This window comes from Lissotriton helveticus, chromosome 5_1 (assembly GCF_964261635.1).
Source record: "Lissotriton helveticus chromosome 5_1, aLisHel1.1, whole genome shotgun sequence".
Classification (NCBI taxonomy): domain Eukaryota; kingdom Metazoa; phylum Chordata; class Amphibia; order Caudata; family Salamandridae; genus Lissotriton; species Lissotriton helveticus.
In genome coordinates, this window is record NC_136065.1 from 729587972 (window position 1) to 729608938 (window position 20967).

Below are 20967 nucleotides of genomic sequence, written 5' to 3' on the forward strand. Positions count from 1 at the left end.
CTCTGATACTGCCTTATTTCTCGACCAAGCTACCACTTTAGAGAGTAAGGTTATATCTAAATTTAGCCTCTGCCAAACCTCTGGGGACTGCGGACTCAGTGCACACTGTACCTTACTTTGGTCCAGCATATCCAGTATTTGTACATAACTTTTTTAATATTTGCATGTGTTTGTGTGGGTTTTTCTTGTCACGCCGTGAGGCTCACTGGTCATTTTGGCATCTTGATCTCCCACCAAATACGATTAACCGCTTAACTCCCTAGCTGGCGTACAGGTGTAATAGTACTATTTGTGAAAGGACCGTTCAAGTCATTCTTGCTGGCTGTATTGGCTAATGTGGCTGGCAGTTACGTCACTGAGAATTAATGAATACAGGTCGATTAATCTCAGGTGAGTGATTCACCTTGAGTACAAGTGCACTTTTGAGAGAGCATGGTATACCTGTAACAAACAAACTGCGCAAGATGGTAATTAATTGTTTGTCTTGCCTTTTCTCTTTGTGTTTGTTACTGTCGTTTTTATCAACAGGTGCAATCTGGTTTCTCTAAATCAAAGGGCAACCACCCATTTTTTATCAATTGCACCTTTTTACACTTAATTTCACGTCCTCAGGTCAGGGTGGGCGTTAGCGCGCCCATACCGCTGAGGTATAGTTCTTAGGTCCTGATGAATGCCAGGTAATTTACACCACGATGGCAGAAACATGTTGACCCCACTGAATGGGAAATAGCTGAACAATTTATTTAGCTCCTTTCCTACACCTTGTTTTTAATGTGTCTGATTGGCCACTTAATAAAGTTATTTCGGACACAATCTAGAAATTTGTAAACCACTCTACCACACCTTCACCTATAACTACCAAAAAACCCAGCTCCGCAGTAGTTCTGGCGTCGCTGCACACCGGGGAGGCATTCGGCCTCTCCCGATGGGGCCCGATGATGAAGCATGTTACCAACTAGGTTGGTGAGTGAGGGCTTTCTATAAGAATCTAGTAAGACTCTCCATGCTCGCTCCCTTTCTTCTTAAAAAGAGGTTACACTCTTGTTTATTCTACCAGTATATACAGAGCCACTTTCTTACAGGTAGTGGCAATAGAAAGCTTCGATTTAAACATCTTGAAGTAGTAATTTTCCTATCCTACCATTAGATTTACGGTGTCCATGGTTCGGTAATATGGGTCACCCTCTGAACTTGGGGCAATATAGATGCTCTAATTCAAACTTTATTTAATAAGCACTCAGAACTCCTGGTTTTCGTGCCGTTTACAAAGTTTCGCACATCTACTAATATCCAACAGACACTGGTATTCACTTTATTGATTTGGACACAGTGAAATGCTACACTGATTTGAACCTGTGAGATGCTCAGTGTGCACTATACAAGTGCAATTTAACAATAACATATCTCTGTAGCTATTTTGAAGTTTAACATGTTGAAAGCTATCTATAAAACTCTCCACAGTTTTTGTGTATCCTTCCTTGTCTAAATACTTGAATCTTCATTTTCCTCCAGAATCTGAAGATAATCCTCAAACATTGCTATTCTCTGCTACTTGTCCACAATGGGTTTATGAGGTCGCTCGTAAATACATGAAATCAAAATATGAACAAGTTGACCTTGTTGGAAAGAGGACTCAAAGGGCTGCTACTACTGTAGAGGTAAGTCTTGAAAGTGAATGTAATGTGGGAAATTAATGTGGCATGGTAGTTGAGTTAGACTTTAAAAATCTTTTTGAGAGCTCCCTTTTTCCGCTCCCCTTCTCATGCTAAAAAATCTAGATGAACAGTCTTGCATTATGGGGGAGGAATTTACGTGTAGCTTGCTTTTGGCATGTCAAAAGAAAGGCACACAATGTGTTGTAGGATATATGCATGTCAAAGAACATATTATCCCTTAACTCTGGGGGGGAAATGTTGGCTGCTGCATGTCTTCTATCTTTACATGCTGTACCTATTCCTGCAATCTAGTGTTTGATCCAGAATATTAAGAGGAGCTTTCTCAGTATTACTCGTGACCTCATCAACCTGACGATCATATGGTACTCTGATGCATATTCCACCTTAGGTTATTTATTTGCATCATCAATCCTGGGAATAGTAGGTGTTCGAGGCATGTGGGCTGCTAAATTCATATCTTTTGCATAGATCGCCGCCTAGTGTTGGGTCCGGATGATCGCACATTGTTGTCCTGGAAGAGTCTTCGAAGTATCCTGAGATAGGTGGCTCCTCCCCTGGACTACAGTGCGCATGGGCATCGGCTCCATCCCCAGATTGTTTTTTTCCGCCATTGGGTTCGGATGCGGTCTCGACGTCTCTCTGTCGGAACCGAGAAAACTAGCTTCTTTAAGGCCAAAAGGCCTTCGTTTCATTACGTCGGTATTGTTTGCGTACGGTCTCGAGTTCTTCCGTCTCTTTGAGTCGGAATCTGCGGAGTCGTATCACTCTTCGGACATCGAGGCCTTCTCATCGCAACACGACCACAACTTTTCAACATGGAGCGGAGCCCGTTTAAATACTGTCCCGTCTGTGGGTCCAAATACCCACATATCGACGTGCACCCGGTCTGTAACAAATGCCTCTCGCCAGACCATAACGAGGACAACTGCATGGCCTGCTCCAGATTCAGGTCAAAGAAGACACTCAAGCTTCGGCGCGCGGTGCGCCTTGAGGCCAGGCAAGCGGCCCCGGCACCAGATAACATCTTCGGCGAGTCGGAAGAAGAGGGCCTAAGCCATCATCTTGAAATCTCACCGCCCGCGACGGAGGTCGAGGCCGATCCCGAAGACAACGACGGGGTCGTGGATCAAGACCTTGAATACGTCGACGAGGTAGGGGACGTCGAAGAAGTTTATGGGGCCGCGGAAGATAGCTCAGGGGATGAGCTATGCCCCGAAAGTTACGTGGATCAGGCTCGGGTCACGGGATTGCCACTCGGCCTTACCCAAGACCCTGCACCGCAAGCCACGGCCCCGCCTTCAGGCCCGGCCACGGACCTACTTGCTACGCAGCCGGTATCGAAACCGAAACTGAAAGCATCGGTATCGACTACGCCTAAAATGGCCGACCCGAAATCGAAACCGAAACTACCGGATTCGAGTGCTCCTAAGATGGCGGTCGTTCCACCAAAAACACCAAAGCCTGCTACCTCATCGGCTCCGTCGGCCTTCGGTCCACAGAAGTCGAAGAAAACTGTCGATTCGACAGTGCCGAAGTCATCGGCGGAGGAGGCATCCTCTAAGAAGGTCGTCCGGCACGGGTCGACCGGGGCGACGCCGGCGAAGTCCACAAAAGTCGGCGACAAGCATGCAGTGCCGACTGGGACGCCGTTAGTTGGACGCGTGGTTGAGACGGAGTCTGAAAAATCACACGGATCGAAGAGCGGAGGCTCAACACATAAGTCCAAAGACTCTGTGTCTACGGCTGCAGCATCGACGTCTAAGATTCCCAAGGGACCACAGGACGTCGGAACCGAGGGCAAGGTGAGGGCCCCTCGTCGGCGCCAAGTGCCGCTGTGAGTGACGCATCCCTCATCACCACTTCACTCCAAAGGATTCGGGATAAGGCCTCTGCGACGTCGGCTCCGGGTCCGTCGCACCAGAAGCCGATGGACATGCCGGCGAAGCCTGCTAGCAAGCTTCTATTCATTCTGCCGCCAAAGGAGGCACCAAAGGCTTTGGCGCCAAAGACGGCGCCAAAGACATCGGACACTTCCGCGTCCACTGGACTATTGGGGAGACAACTCGACTCAGGAGACGATTCTGAGCGTTTTGTCGACGCAGACACGGGCAAGTTGACCCTTTACAAGCGGAAGATCACTTCCCAACCAGTGGACTCCTATGTTATCCCACTGAAGAACCTATCCAGCCTCCTCCTAGAAGGAGTCCAACACCTTCCCCCGACCACTCTGAGGGGGAGGAATATGGACAAGATGACCAGTACACTTTCCCCATCAATGACCCCGATGCACAACAGGATTCCTATGACGACATAGGTGACCAGGGAATCCAACATGTGGGGCAAGGCCCACAGCCTTTCAGTGCACGTGCATCCCCAACAGAGGACTCTGCAGGATTTCATGCACTCATTGAACGGGCAGCTGCTAATCATGATGTGGACATGCATGCTGACCCAGTGGAGGAAGATTTTCTATTTGACACTTTTTCAGTCTCTGAGAGGACTGTCAAGACACTTCCTATGCTCAAAGGTGTCCTTAAGCATGCTGCGGAAATCTTTAAAGAGCCTACCAGGGCGAGGGTGGTCAATCCACGCATCGAGAAGAAATACAGACCAGCACCTGCAGACCCTGCATACATTCGGGGACAGTTGCCACTAGACTCTCTTGTGGTCGCAAATGCCCGCAAACGGGCAAACTCCCAGACAACGGGTGAAGCTCCTCCCCCAGACAAGGAATCTAAAGTGCTTGAGGCAGGGGGCAAGAGAGTAGCTGCGCAGGCTGCTAATTTCTGGCGTATTGCGAACACACAGGCGCTATTGGCACGTTATGATAGGGCGCATTACGACACCCTAGAGCAACTTTTACAACACCTGCCTACGCAGTTTCAAGAGGGTACCAAACTGCTTATAGAGGAGGGAAAACTCATCTCCAACGCAGCAATAAAGTGTGCACTTGATGCCGCAGACACAGCAGCTAGGGCTATTAACACTAGCGTCATGTTGAGACGACAAGCGTGGCTGCGCATATCTGGGTTTAAACCAGACATTCAAACAACCATACTCAATCAGCCCGTCAATCCTGATAGACTGTTTGGTCCTGATGTTGACACCACCCTCGAAAAGATTAAGAAAGACAACGAAACAGCTAAGTCTATGGGGGCCCTTCAATCGCAACAATTCCGGGGCAACACTTTTCGTCGCTCAGGTGCACGTGGAGTCACCCGAGGACAGATGGGTCAACAATCACAGTTCACTAGAGGTGGAGCACAGTCCTCGTACCCCAAGCAGAATAAAGGGGGTTATAGAGGAAACAGCACCAGAGGACGTGGCCGAGGAAACAACAACTCCCGTTCCTCTGCCCCCAACAAACAGTGACTCTCTGTCACTGCCCCCCGACCATTTAACACCTGTCGGGGGAGACTCCAGCAGTTCCTGCCAGTCTGGACAAACATCACCACAGACAGGTGGGTACGGCAACTTGTCCAGTACGGTTATTGTCTAGAGTTACAGTCCACTCCACCCAACATTCCACCAAGGCAACGGCCTATGTCCGCAGAGCACTTGCACTTATTGCAGCAAGAAGTAGTGGTGATGCTGCAAAAAGGCGCAATCGAGCTCGTGCCAGTGGAGGAGGAAGGCACAGGGGTCTATTCCCTGTACTTCCTTATTCCAAAGAAGGACGGATCTCTCAGACCCATTCTAGATCTGCGTCCCCTCAACCTGTATATACTATCAGAACATTTCCATATGCTTACACTGCAACAGATTCTTCCCTTGCTGAACCAAGGGGACTTCTTGGCAACCTTAGACCTCAAGGATGCTTATTTCCACATACCGCTACACCCGTCCCACAGAAAGTATCTCAGGTTCACTATCCAAGGCAGGCATTATCAGTTCAAAGTCCTACCCTTCGGAGTGACCACAGCCCCAAGAGTGTTTACCAAGTGTCTGGCGACGGTAGCGGCGCACCTCAGGAGGCAGAACATCCATGTCTACCCCTACCTAGACAACTGGCTCGTTCAAGCCAAGTCGGAACAACAGTGCGCCGCGGACATGTCGACTACCATTCACCTCCTTCACAATCTGGGCTTCTCGCTGAACTACCCAAAGTCGCACCTTCAACCGGCACATGTCCGGCAGTTTCTGGGCACGACGATCAATACCCTGACGGCCATGGCTCAGCCAAACAAGGTCAGGATAGACAGCATGCAGTCTCTGATCCAAAAGTTCAGACCACAACACTCGCTTCCAGCGAGAGTGTTCATGCAGTTGATTGGCATGATGGCCTCCTGCATCTTCATAGTCCCTCACGCAAGGTTACATATGCGTCCGCTCCAGGAGTGCTTAGCAAATCAGTGGACACAGGCTCAGGGACAATTGACAGACCTAGTGTTGGTTACCGGTCGGGCGTACAACTCTCTGCATTGGTGGAATCCACACAACCTTTGCAAGGGCCGACCGTTCCAAGAGCCAGTGCCACAGATTATCCTGACAACGGACGCATCTCTCCAGGGATGGGGAGCTCATCTGCTCACTTACACAGTGCAGGGACTATGGACGACGCAGCAACAGAAGATGCACATCAACTATCTGGAACTGATGGCAATCTTCATGGCGCTCAAGTCCTTCAATGTACATCTGTGCAACAAGGTAGTGTTAGTCCGGACGGACAACATGACAGCGATGTACTACATTCAAAAGCAGGGAGGCACCCACTCGCCGCAGCTGTCTCATCTGGCTCAGAGCATGTGGAAGTGGGCCATTCAGAGGAACATTTTCCTCATGGCAGAACACCTCCCAGGCAAGGACAATCAGATGGCGGATCTGCTCAGCAGATACAGCCATCAAATGCACGAGTGGGAGTTACATCCGTCAGTACTCCGCCCGTACTTCCAGCAGTGGGGTCATCCGGAGATAGACCTGCTTGCCACAAACGAAAACGCAAAATGCAAACACTTTGCCGCCAGGTTCCCTCACCCACAGTCGCAGGGGAATGCGATATGGATGAACTGGTCAGGCAAATTTGCGTACGCTTTTCCACCAGCCCCTCTGATACCGCTGGTGGCAAGAAAACTAAGGCAGCACTCGTTGACACTCATCCTAGTTGCTCCAACGTGGGCACGCCAAGCATGGTACACCACGTTTCTGGAACTCTCGGTGGTGCCGCATCAAAGGCTGCGCCTAACGCCCAGGCTTTTGACGCAGAACCATGGAGACATTCAGCATCCAGATCCGCAACTGCTCAACCTGGCGATCTGGCTCCTGAAGTCCTAGAGTTTGGCTACCTTCACCTACCTCCAGAATGCATGGACATCATCAAGGAGGCAAGGAAGCCGACTACCAGAGCATGCTATGCTGCAAAATGGAAGCGTTTCGTCCTTCACTGTACAGCCAATAACATAAACCCGCTAGATGCATCTATCCCTAACATCATTTGCTATCTGTTACATCTTTACAAGTGCAATCTAGCCTACACTTCCATTCGGATACATCTATCCGCCATAGCAGCTTATCTTCAGAACAGGCAACATCTCTCTGTCTTCAGAGTGCCTGCCATTAAGGCCTTCCTTGAAGGTCTGAAACGAGTCATTCCCCCAAGAACACCGCCAGCTCCGGTGTGGAACCTCAATGTGGTCCTCACCAGGCTGATGGGACCACCTTTTGAGCCACTGCACTCGTGTGAACTCCAGTTCCTAACATGGAAAGTGGCTTTCCTTATTGCTATCACTTCACTGAGACGTGTCAGTGAGCTGCAAGCGCTCACGATCCAAGAGCCATTCATACAAATTCATCCAAATAGGGTGGTACTACGTACTAACCCCAAATTCCTTCCGAAGGTGGTGTCACAGTTTCATCTCGACCAAACTATTGACTTGCCTGCATTCTTCCAAAACCCACAAACGGTGGCGGAAAGAATGCTCCATACTTTGGACGTTAGGAGGGCGTTGATGTACTATATTGACAGGACACAACACTTTCGGAAGACAAAACAACTTTTTGTTGCCTTCTCGCCACAGCACAAGGGCAACCCTATTTCCAAAGCAGGAATAGCCAGATGGATTGTTAAGTGCATCCAGATCTGCTATCAAAAGGCTAAACGCACCTTAACAATACCCCCAAGGGCGCACTCCACACGCAAATTGGGGGCATCCATGGCTTTCCTGGGGAACATTCCTTTAGAAGACATTTGTAGAGCAGCCACATGGGTTACACCACATACCTTTACAAAACACTACTGTGTTGATGTGCATTCCAAACAGCAAGCAGCTGTTGGGCAGGCTGTTCTCAAGACACTTTTTCAGGTTTCTGCAGCTGGCACGGGCAACCGCCGCTAATGGAGGGACTGCTATATATTCTATGCAAAAGATATGAATTTAGCAGCCCACATGCCTCGAACTGAATATGCTACTTACCAGTATGCATCTGTTCTTGGCATGTAGGGCTGCTAACATTCATATCGCCCACTCTCCTCCCCGGTGCCTGTCGCAGCTGCAGACATACTCTTGCATTCAATCATTAGCATGGACATCCTTTACACTTTTCACTCCATCTCTGCCACAATGGCTAAAAACAATCTGGGGATGGAGCCGATGCCCATGCGCACTGTAGTCCAGGGGAGGAGCCACCTATCTCAGGATACTTCGAAGACTCTTCCAGGACATCAATGTGCGATCATCCGGACCCAACACTAGGCGGCGATCTATGCAAAAGATATGAATGTTAGCAGCCCTACATGCCAAGAACAGATGCATACTGGTAAGTAGCATATTCATTATTATCTGTCATTGTATTACTTGCAGCCATTTATTTTGGCACCGTGAAGAAGCATAGGAGCCTCCGTGCTGCATGGTTCAAGAAGTTTTGTGAGACATCCCTTTCAATTCAGCGCTGAATCGGATCATATGCAAATTGCTTCTGATTTACTGGGCATGGTGGGAATGGTGAATTCCTCTTTTAAATGTCATCCTTAATTTCAGTGGAAGAAAACTAAAGTCATGGAAAGAATGGTGCTGGGTGCTTTGTCTCGATGGTCATGAAATACACTTGAATCTCCCCAGTAGTGCCTTTGAAGAGGGGTTTGAGAGAGCAAAGCACACATGGATGAGCAAGGTTTATATGTATAGCCATCTAGGAGTTTTGTTCTTGTCTAAGGATACCAAATCCGTTATCCACTAGATCTCTTTTAAAGACTTAGTTCTTCTCTAGAACATACTGAAGCACACCCACTAAACCCCACAAAGTGGGCAGAAGAATTCTGCCTTGTAAATCCTTCACAACAGTGATGCTAAAAGCCACATCATTGCTATTAGCCTGAGGATAACTTCATATTACCGCCTCGGGCTTGAACAGAACCTCCACTCTAATCTGAAGCTGTATCCAAAAGTAGGCCATAAAGAATTTGAAGTCTGTGGATCAATGTCTGCATGAGATTCAACTTTATTCTGATCATGCCTGAAAGAAGGGTAAGCTTTGACCTTGAACTGGTGGTGCTGACCTCTATTCTGTCCCTTCTCTGGCTCATTGTGGTTTTGGATCCGAGATAGGCCAGGATTCTGATATCACCAGGCAAACTTGCAATAGCTCCTTGGCACAGAAAGTTGGCATCACATGCCTCTAGATCAGGAGTCTCCAACCAGTCGACCGTGAGCTACCAGTAGCTCACAGACACCTTCAGAGTAGTTCACAGCCTTGAGTTAATTTTTAAATAAACATAGGGGCATGTTTTCCTTTTAAACTGAAGGGAAGGCTGGGTTTATTTTACATTATCTTCAGGCTGCAGATAGCAGGGCCTGATAATAAGCAGTGTTGGAGTCAGAGTTAAGACCGAGGGAACAGAGTTGAGGAACTGAAGCACTGAGGTATTTAAATCTCAAATAAAAGTCCTTGTCAACTCAATATTGGAGCATGAGAACAAATTGCTGTTTCTTAATGCTTTTAAATTCAAGAAAATTGAAATGAAGAGTTAACTAAATGATTAAGTTAACTCTTCATTTTAATTTTATCCCATTTCAAAGTGTTGCATATAAATCAGCAGGCCTCTTCCTCTCAGTGGCCAGTAGACACTGCATTATTTATAACTGAAATATTCTGTAATGTTTTTCAAATGTGATAAATCTTAAATGGATACAAATATTTCTATGAAACATAGAGCCAAGATTTTTCTCCACTGCCAAATAAGCCTATTAAGTCTTCATATTTTATGAAGCATATTTCTTCACTTTAGATTCCTCCTATTTAAACAAATGGCTGATTTTTTCTGTTAATAAAAATGGCAGTGTCTACAGGACACCGGGTGAAAAATGCCTTTAGTTTTGTAAGTGGGACACTTTGAAATGGGGTAAAATTTAAATTGAGTTTCATGGAATCCATATAAACATAAAGTTACCTCTTTAGTTTAATTTTCTCCCATTTCAAAGTGTCGTAATTACACATACGACGCATGCATCTTGCTCCCACGGGCTGGTAGATACAGTCCTATTAATAACTGAAAAATACAGCCATTTTTTCTTAAGTAGGAGTAATTTAAAGTGCAGAAATCTTTTCCTAGAAATGTAAATATTTTTGCAGCTCATTTTTCTGCACTTAAATTTCTCCCATTTAAAACAAAATTGGTTGTATATTTATTATGCATTCAATAGTGCCACCTATTGCGAAAGAGATGCCCTGTGCCAAAAGTACACACAAAATACTCTCAATCACCCCTACACATATCCCATTCATACTCGTGATCACACACATGTTCATACTTCCCCCAAAGACCATGCTCTCACTGACACACATGGCAGCTCTGTCAAAGTATCTTGTTCAATCCATAGTCTTTGGTTCTATGGACATTAGACTTAATTTCAATGGAACTGGGAGCATGAGGTGTCTAGTAACAGTGCATGAGTGGCTCAGCCTTAAGTAGCTCACAATGATTTTCACTGATCAGAAGTAGCTCTCACTACAGAAAAGTTTGGAAACCACTGCTCCAGATGTACACCTGGATGAGCCATCATGCAGCCTTCTAAAACTTCACACTGCATTCTGACAGTGGGTCCTTTTTCCCCCACGTCCTAAGATGTAAACATTTGTTCGAGACGTGTGCTGTAGATACACATGCTTTGCGTACTCCTGCCATCTAGTGTTTGGTCCGGATGTTTGCAAGTTGTTTTTAGGTCTCGACTACAGCATTGCTTTAGCAATGCTTGTTTGTCGAGATTATAGTAAGGCTTTCAAAAGGCTACCCAACCTGCAGATTAGGTACAGTTCATGTGAGCCAGGCGCGTGCACATCGCCAGCCACATCGCACACAATATGTCTGAGCCTCTGCATCAGACTTCAAAGGAATCTGCTCCCCCGCCCCCATCAGACTTCAAAGGAATCCGCTCCCCTCGCGCCACGCAATGCCGAGAGCTTGTTTTCTACAGCTTCACCACTGACTCCTGTTTCGCACCCTCATTTTACCTGCTCCCTCATCCCTCTTAATTTGCTCTTCACCCCACCTCCTTTCATCACTGTGTCCTCTCTGTCACCACTCATGTCATCTCCCTGTTCGCACGCTCCCCTTCCTATCCACTCCACTCTTCCCCTATGTTCTGTCTCTACTCTTCCGTCCCCGACCGTTTTGCAACCAGTCCCATCTCCTTCACCCAACAATGTCTCTCCTCCGGTCCCACCTCCTTCTGCTCACCTCTCTTCCCCTTCCCGGCTCGTGTGCCCTCCCCATGTCACATCAGGCTTACTCTGCCCCTTCTCTTCCCCTCTTTTACTGATACTGTTGCTACCACCCCATCCCGAATTCTCTCTACTGGCTGTTCTCCGTGAAGTCCCCCTACCCCCGCCTGCTATTATACCGCCTCCCGCAGGGTTCTGAGCCATGAGCCCCCCCCCCCCCCCCCGTCCCTGCCGACACTGCTCTTGAATGACTTGTTCTGTTAGTTTCCTTCTCTTCAAGCAGAGTGGTGTGTGTGCATATCTTTGCCACAAGGTTGTGTGAACAAGTGGAGAACCTCATCTGACCATGAGATGGTGCACCCAATTGTCGCCAGCCTCTGTCAGCAGGTTGTTGCGTGACCATTACACTGCCTGATAAAACTTTTACACCCTTTGTTGTAAGCGAGCATCCAAGAAGCAGTGTGCTCTGCCAGACGGCACCGTGTTTAAGTGGACAACGGCGTAGTAGTACTTTGGCAGAGTTCGAGACTACTTTGGCATTTTTTTTATAAGCGATTTTTACAAATGCTGCCATTTATCATAAGGGCACTTTTCACGACTTCTAAAGATGCGTCCCGCCCTCACTGACTTTTTGTGCATGCTACACTGCTCCTCCCTTGCTGTGTCACTAATGCCAATTACAGCGCCCCGCCCTTGGCTCTGCCATTACAGCCCCCATGCAGTGTGTGCATGTCGAAGCGAAGGCGGCTCAGCCCGTGACTCTCTTTATGCTGTGTGTCCCTTCCGCCACTTAGCATCCCTGCCCTCTCCTGCTCAGTGTTGTGGCTGTTGTGGTTTCGCTTCCCACCCACCTCCTAACCTAGTTGGCTCTGTTATTGCAGCCCCTGTTCTGTGTGTGGGCTTGGTCAGGTAGGCGTTACTGAGGAGCTTCCACTTAGGATTCCCTTGTTTGCCCAAACTCTGTCGCTGGCAGCTGCAGTTTCAAGTTGATTATGCATGTTCCTCATACCCAGCAGATGCCGAGATGCGAGATGTCCATCAAGCTAATTAATGTTCTCTAATCATAACTGATTGGCACATGCAGTAGTAGTTCGGCAGACTCAAGGCAAGCAGAGATGCAATATTAATGGATGTGGTTTTCATTCTGTTAGTGTCACGGCGCGAGTAATAAAACAGCTATAACGTCCATGTACCGGGTCATTTTAGGTGACGCACGGCTGCCTGTTTATTGTCTCCGTTCCTGGGGCACGTTCGCATCAAAGAGTCAGTTAGGGTTGCATTGATACTGCCAGGACATTCTTGACACAACGGTTGTTCTGAATGGACAGATGACGCGGTCCTCCCTTGAGTGCAGAAGTCATTTTGTGGCAATTCCCACAGCTTTATTAGTTTCCCTGATAAACTGATTCATTTTACCACCAGGCACAAGTGACCCCAGAGTGCCTGCCATTGGTGGTTTAGGGATCATGATGGAAGACTCGTTCAGAAGGAGTAAAGGTTCCACTCTGTTTATCAATAGTTTTGATTGCAATTACTGGACTACCAGGCATTGCCACCTCTTTCAAGCTATGCATCCTTCTTACTAACCTGTGGCTGCTTGCAGATTTGGTTGTGGGCAGAATCATGGATGTCAATACACCAAGATGCCAGCGGTAGCGGAAGTGACATCACACACTCTTTGGCCTTAATGACATCACATTATCAGACACCATATGACTACTTCTGACACCACGGCATGGTGATTAGTGTGGTACAGCACTGCTATGGAGACTCATGGTCCCCCTTGCTAATTCGGCACCATGTCAAGGGAAATAGTGGTGTGGTACCTCTATCTATCGATCCATCTATCCATCGCCCTCACTCTATCTATCACCCTTACTCTATCTATCCATTTATCGCCCTCACTCTATCTATCCATTTATCGCCCTCACTCTATCTATCCATTTATCGCCCTCACTCTATCTATCGCCCTCACTCTATCTATCCATCTATCGCCCTCACTCTATCCATCTATCGCCCTCACTCTATCCATCTATCGCCCTCACTCTATCCATCTATCGCCCTCACTCTATCCATCTATCGCCCTCACTCTATCCATCTATCGCCCTCACTCTATCCATCTACCGCCCTCACTCTATCCATCTACCGCCCTCACTCTATCCATCTACCGCCCTCACTCTATCCATCTACCGCCCTCACTCTATCCATCTATCGCCCTCACTCTATCCATCTATCGCCCTCACTCTATCCATCTATCGCCCTCACTCTATCCATCTATCGCCCTCACTCTATCCATCTATCGCCCTCACTCTATCCATCTATCGCCCTCACTCTATCCATCTATCGCCCTCACTCTATCCATCTATCGCCCTCACTCTATCCATCTATCGCCCTCACTCTATCCATCTATCGCCCTCACTCTATCCATCTATCGCCCTCACTCTATCCATCTATCGCCCTCACTCTATCCATCTATCGCCCTCACTCTAACCATCTATCGCCCTCACTCTATCGCCCTCACTCTATCGCCCTCACTCTATCGCCCTCACTCTATCGCCCTCACTCTATCGCCCTCACTCTATCGCCCTCACTCTATCGCCCTCACTCTATCGCCCTCACTCTATCGCCCTCACTCTATCGCCCTCACTCTATCGCCCTCACTCTATCGCCCTCACTCTATCGCCCTCACTCTATCGCCCTCACTCTATCGCCCTCACTCTATCGCCCTCACTCTATCGCCCTCACTCTATCGCCCTCACTCTATCGCCCTCACTCTATCGCCCTCACTCTATCGCCCTCACTCTATCGCCCTCACTCTATCGCCCTCACTCTATCGCCCTCACTCTATCGCCCTCACTCTATCGCCCTCACTCTATCGCCCTCACTCTATCGCCCTCACTCTATCGCCCTCACTCTATCGCCCTCACTCTATCGCCCTCACTCTATCGCCCTCACTCTATCGCCCTCACTCTATCGCCCTCACTCTATCCATCGGGCCGCCACAGCATCACTGAATGCCGCCACAGCATCACTGAATGCTGCCACAGCATCACTGAATGCCTCCACAGCATCACTGAATGCAACTATTCAACAACAACTCGTTCAAATATGTTCTCTCAATGTTTCAAGCTTTGTTACAAATGTCACGAAAAGATGTTAATATTTCACTTCTGTTCTTGGATTTTTGTCACAATAAAATACACTGAACATAATCTTCACAAAAGTTGTTCACAAAAGTTTAAGCTATTGCCATTATAAATTACAATAGCTTTTATTTAAGTATTAATTATTAAAAAAATGTAAAGCCATTGTTATTTGTAATATCAATACATCTAAGTCACGTAAATACAACACATTGCAATACAAATGCTATAGGTGTCACATTTGCAAAAGTTAAAACTATTGGCATTGTAAATGACAAAGCTATTAATTTCGCTATTTTCAAAACCAACAGTGAGGAAGTGGCTCTATATATACTGGACTTTAATGAAGTACAATGTGTATAGAGTCCACCAACTCCAGAGGTATAACAGAGGTTAAAGTCAGAACTGACCTTACTCTCCAAAGTGGTAGCTTGGTCGAGCAGTAAGGCAGTACCAGAGGACAGTGTAAAGCATTTGTTGTACACACTGTCAGCAAAAGGTTTCACACACTCAAGAACTGAACTCAGGCCAATTGTTGTTATATTCTCCGATATAGTTATTTTTAGAACCAACAGTTATAAAAATATACTTTTCGAGGTACGAGTACTCTCGTGTAAATACTTTGCAAAGGAGCAATTAGTTAGTACTCACAATAATTACAGGCTAGCTAAAATGCAATACAGTTCTGAAACACTCTATCATTGAGCGCAATAGGTTTTTCATAGGAAAGTACAGTTGATTACTTTATAGATTACTTTGGTAGTCCCAGGACTAGACCTTAGATTCAGTCCTGGGGTCTAAGCTGAAACCAGATTAGCAAAAACGTTTGTTACTGTGATGAATGTTCCTGAATATAAAGCTGTTTTCAAAGTTCACACTTGGAAACTTTTCAAGGTGATTCTGACGATGTTATCCAATAAGAGGAAATTCAGGTTACAGGTAAAGTACGATCGCGTTACTTTTGTAACCCAGTACTAGTCTCTTTAGGCCAGCACTGGGAACAGGTAAGTAATTGCGTTTCAGTATTCCGTACTATTTTTAAAGAATATTTGCAGTTTTCAAAAGTAGACACGTCGAAGAAATTTCATAGAAACGCAGACAATAGGTTCCTATGGAGAAAATACAAGTTACTAGTAAACCCGCTAGGGATTACTTTTGCGGTTGAGTACTGGGCTGAAAGGTACAGTACTGGCTTCTCTCCTGGTCACAGGTGAGTATTTTCAAATTCGGACTTTGGCTGATTTTATAGGAATATTTTCAGTTTTCAAAACTTCAAATTTTCGAGTCAAAATGGGTCAATGTCATCCAATGGAAGGTAAGTGATTTACCGGTTTCCAGGTGAGTACTTGGTTGGTTAAGTTAGGGTTCTGGGCTTAGACTCAGGGGTCCCCCAGGGTCAGGTGAGTACAGTTAGTTCGGTCGCAGCGGCACAAGGGCGGCCGGGTGCAGAGGTAGGTAGGCCCAATGTTATCCAATGAGGGAGAGGGGGCCTTTGGTTGGTGGCGGCTGGCTAGCAGGCCACGCAGCTCTGGGAGCTGGGCTTCTGGTCACTCGCTCTGGGCAAGGGGGGGGGAAGTAGGATAGGGCAAAGAGGTCACAGCCAGCGGCACTCGGGCGGCTGGGTGCAGGGTGCTTTTGAGCAGTCGGGCGCTCAATGTTATCCAATGAGGATCTTGAAAAAGGAACAAAGGCTGCAGGCTCGGGGACAGTGACTCTCCAGGGGCGACCAGCACTTCGAGAGGTAAGTTGGGATGTTGGAGCACAGGTAGGTACCCCAAAGGGAGGCACAGGGGGCTGTAGGGCGCCGGGTGCAGGGGTGTCGGAAAAGCTTACCCTCGGCTGGTCGCGGTTGGGGTGGCCCCAGGTGTTGGCTGGTTCGTTGAGGAGGGTCTTTGGGCACTGGACTTCGGGTCCCAGTTGCCGGGGGGACGTCCTCGTGGTCTTGGTTCGGGTTGGCCCGGCCTGGGCTTGGCTGGTGCAGAGTGGGCTGGTCCGGAGCTTCCTGGTGGGCACCAGGTGGGAAGTTGCAGCAGAGCCTCTGCTGATGGGAGTCCCAGTCGTCGAGAGGGTCAAGGCAGGCAGGTCCTCTTGGTGTCCCAAGGTTGCTGTCCGCGGAGGTCGCCGGGTTTAGGCAGGAGCAGGTTCCCGGATCAACAGGCCGGTAGGGCTGGGGCCAAGTTAGTTGTTGTTATCGTATTGTTAGCAGCTGCACGGCGGGTCTTCTTCTTGATCTTCTTTCTTCTTTTTGATATCTGGATTTGAGGAAGGAAGGTTCAGGGAGCCCCTAAATACTAATTTTAGGGGCGTTACAGGTAGGGCAAGGGCAGGGACCAATGGGTCCCTGCCCTGGGGTGAGTACACCCCCTAGCCTGCTCCTCTCCTGTGGGAGGGGGGCAGGAGCCTAGTTGGGATTGGGCAGGACTCCCCATCTACAAGATGGCCGGAGCCCGGGGTCGTGCTTCACCTCGCCTCCTCCACCTGAGGGGTGAAGTTGCCACAGGTTGGCACACCCCCTTCCTGACTTAGTTTTTCCCACCAGTCTTCCCGCCAAAGTGGGGGTAGGACTGGTGGGGGGGCTGGTTGCTGGGTACAGCAAATGGTCTGGAGAAGCTCTGAGGAGGTATGCCTTTGAAGCTTCCCCCTGTCCATCCTGGGGGAGGAGACATAGCACCTCGCCCAGGATGTGCTTTGTTGCAGACCCAGGGGAGCCGGGAGCTCTCCACCCAGGGGTCCAGCAACATGTCTGCTGGGTGGCAGCTTCTGCAGCCACTCAGCCCAGACGTGGATTGTAGGTTCGGGTTTTGGAGGGCATCTCTAAGATGCCCTCTTGTGCATTTTACATTAAATCCCACACTGGCATCAGTGCGAGTTTAATGTGCTGAGACGTTTGGTACCAAACTTGTCAGTCTTCAGTGTAGCCATTATGGTGCTGTGGAGTTCGTAATGACAACCTCCCAGCACCATATACTCGTAAATGGCATCACTGCACTTACAGGGCCCAGGAATGGCCCTGGGTACTGTAGGGGCACAGTCCTCATGCACCTGTGCCCTTACCTCTGGAATAGGGCACCCAGCTAGAGGGGTGATTGAGGTATGCCAGGGCAGTGGGTCCTGTGGGCATGGCACACAAGGATGTGTTCCATGTCGACTCTTATTTTAGTTCTGTACTTAGGCACGCAGCCTGCAGAGGCAGTGTGTGGGTGCCAGGGTGAGGGTGGCACAACCAGTGCTGCAACCCTCAGGGGTCTTCTCTGGTCACCATGCCCTTGGTACCTAGAGTACCATTGACTAGGGGCTGACAGGTGGCCAGAGATGCCTATTGGGGATTTTGTTGCAGCTTAGTTTTTAGGGAAGGAACACAGGCCCTGGGTACCTGGTTGGCAGGGACCCAGGGCACACTTGGTCAAAGCACATCGGCTGTTCAGAAAAAAGTTGGGGCATACCAAGGCAAGAAAGATGGCACTTTCTCACACAACCCGCCCCCCGCCGAAAGGTGATGAGACTAACCTTGCCCTAGGGAGTCTTCATCGTCTAAGTGGAAGAACCTGGAAAGTCCATCTGCATTGGCCTTGGCAGTCCCTTGTCGGTGTTCCATTTTAAAGTCCATTCCCTGTAGGGAGATGGACCATCTCAGTAGTTTTGGATTTTCCCCTTTCATCTGCATTAGCCATCTGAGAGGTCTGTGGTCAGTTTGAACCAGGAAGTGAGTTCCAAACAGGTAGGGCCTCAACTTCTTCAGGGACCAAACCACAGGCCTCCCTCTCAATGGCACTCCAACGCTGCTCTCTGGGGAGTAGCCTCCTGCTTATAAAAGCAACAAGTTGGTCTTGGCCTTCCTCATTGACCTGGGAGAGGACCGCTCCTATCCCCAGCTCTGAGGCATCCGTCTGCACTATAAACTGCTTGGAGTAGTCTGGTGCTTTTAGAATGGGTGCTGAGCACATGGCTGCTTTCAGGGTGTCAAAAGCCTTTTGGCAGCTAACAGTCCAGTTCACTTTCTTGGGCATTTTATTGGATGTGAGTTTTGTGAGGGGGGGTCACAATGGACCCATAGCCCTTCACAAACTTTCTGTAGTACCCAGTCAAGCCAAGGAATGCCCTGACTTTGGTCTGGGGGGTTGGAGCTGCCCAGTCCAGGATGCTCTGGATCTTGGGCTGTAAGGTTGTACCTGGCCTCCACCCACAAGGTGGCGCAAGCACACCACAGTGCCCTGCCCTATCTGGCACTTGGATGCCTTGATAGTCAGTCCTGCAGATTGCAGGGCTTGTAGAACCTTCCCAAGGTGGATCAGGTGATCCTGCCAGGTGGAGCTAAAGACAGCAATATCATCAAGATAGGCTGCCATGAAGGATTCCAACCCAGTCAGGACTTGGTTCACCAACCTCTGGAAGGTGGCAGGGGCATTCTTTAACCCAATAGGCATCACAGTAAACTGATAGTGCCCATCAGGGGTGGAGAATGCGGTTTTCTCTTTGGCTCCTGGGGCCATGCCAATTTGCCAGTACCCTGCAGTTAAGTCAAAGGTGCTTAGGAACTTGGCTGCCCCTTGTTTGTCTATCAACTCATCTGCTCTTGGAATGGGGTGAGCATCTGTCTTGGTGACAGATTTGAGCCCTCTATAGTCCACACAGAACCTCATCTCTCTCTTTCCACCCTGTTGATGAGGTTTGGGGACTAGAACCACTGGGCTAGCCCAGGGGCTCTCAGAAGGTTCAATCACCCCTAGCTCCAGCATCTTTCTGACTTCAGCTTTGATACTTTCCTTGACTTGGTCTGATTGTCGATAGATTTTGTTTTTGACAGGGTTACTGTCACCAGTGTCCACATCATGGGTACACCAGCTGGTCAGACCAGGGGTCAAGGAAAAGATGCTAGCAAACTGCTGCAAGACTTGCTTGCAGTCAGCCTGCTGTTGGGGAATGAGGGTGTCTGAAAAGACTACTCCATCCACTGACCCATCTTTTGGGCTGGCAGAGAGGAGGTCAGGGAGAGGTTCACTCTCTGCTTCCTGTTCCTCATCAGTCACCATCAGCATGGTGAGGTCAGCCCTGTCATTGTAGAGTTTGAGGCGGTTCACATGGATAACCCTTTTGGGTGTTCTGCTGGTGCCCAGGTCCACTAAGTAAGTGACCTCACTCTTTTTCTCCAGGATAGGGTTAGGGCCACTCCATCAGTCTTGGAGAGCCCTTGGTGCCACTGGCTCCAAAACCCACACCTGTTGCCCAGGTTGAAATTCAACCATGGCAGCTTTTTGGTCATACCAGTGCTTCTGCAGCTCCTGGCTGGCCTCAAGATTCTTGGATGCCTTGTCCATGTACTCAGCCATTCGGGACCTTCGGCCAAGCACATAGTCCACAATGTCTTGTTTGGGTTCTTGGAGAGGTCTCTCCCATCCCTCCTTTACAAGACAAAGTGGTCCCCTTACAAGGATGACCAAACAGAAGTTCAAAGGGTGAAAACCCCACTCCCTTCTGTGGCACTTCCCTATAAGCGAAAAGCAGGCATGGCAGCAGGACATCCCATCGCCTTTTGAGTTTTTCAGGGAGCCCCATGATCATACCTTTCAATGTCCCTTTCTACAAGACCATTGGGTGTGGGTGGTATGGGGTAGTGAACTTTTACTGCAACCCACACTCCTTCCACATGTGTTTCAGGTAAGCAGACATGAAGTTGGTGCCCCGTCTGAAACCACCTCCTTAGGAAACCCTACCCTGGTGAAGACGCCTAGGAGGGCCTTGGCTACTGCAGGAGCTGTAGTGACCCTATGTGTAATTGCTTCAGGGTACCTAGTAGCATGATCCACTACTACTAGAATTAATGTGTTCCCTGAGGCTGTGGGAGGTTCAAGTGGACCCACAATGTCCACACCCACCTTTTCAAAGGGCACCCCCACCACTGGCAGTGCTATCAGGAGGGCCTTTGGCTTGCCACCTGTCTTGCCACTGGCCTGACAGGTAACACAGGAGCTCACAAACTCCTTCACTTTTTGGTTCATCTGGGGCCAGTAAAAGTGGCTAACCAACCTTTCCCACGTTTTTGTTTGCCCCAGGTGTCCATCTAGGGGGATGTCATGAGCTACAGTTAGGAGAAACTCCCTGTACTTCTGTGGCACTACCACTCTCCTGGTAGCTCCAGGATTGTGGTTTCTTGCCTCAGCATACAGTAAACCCTCTTCCCAATAGGCTCTGTGGGTACCTCTGACGTCTCCCGTGGCTTCTGAAACCGCTTGCTGCCTCAGGCTCTCAAGAGTAGGGCATTCTCGCTGGCACAGCTCTTTCCTAGTGGGTCCCCCTGGGCCCAGGAGTCCAGCCTGGTAAGGCTCAAGCTCCATGGGCTCAGTTCCCTCTAGGGTTTCCAAGTCCTCTCCCTGAGGAGAGGGGTCTTGAGAGGTTGGCTGTGTAGAAGCTGGTCCCCCAGTCTTCTTGCTTTTTCTCTTGGTTGGTTGGGCCATATTTTCAGGCTCCAAACCTACTTGTTCACCCTGCTTTTTGCT

At 48.8% G+C, this 20967-nt stretch overlaps 1 protein-coding gene across 2 annotated transcripts in view; it reads left to right on the forward strand.

Moving 5' to 3' along the window:
- Window positions 1-20967, forward strand: part of LOC144754879 (nucleolar RNA helicase 2-like) — a 650789-nt gene that overhangs the window by 272797 nt on the left and 357025 nt on the right. For both annotated transcript variants that reach the window (XM_078643201.1, XM_078643200.1), the window contains exon 8: window positions 1513-1658. In XM_078643201.1, coding sequence (XP_078499327.1) covers window positions 1513-1658 — 146 coding nt within the window. The remainder of the gene's footprint in view (window positions 1-1512; window positions 1659-20967) is intronic.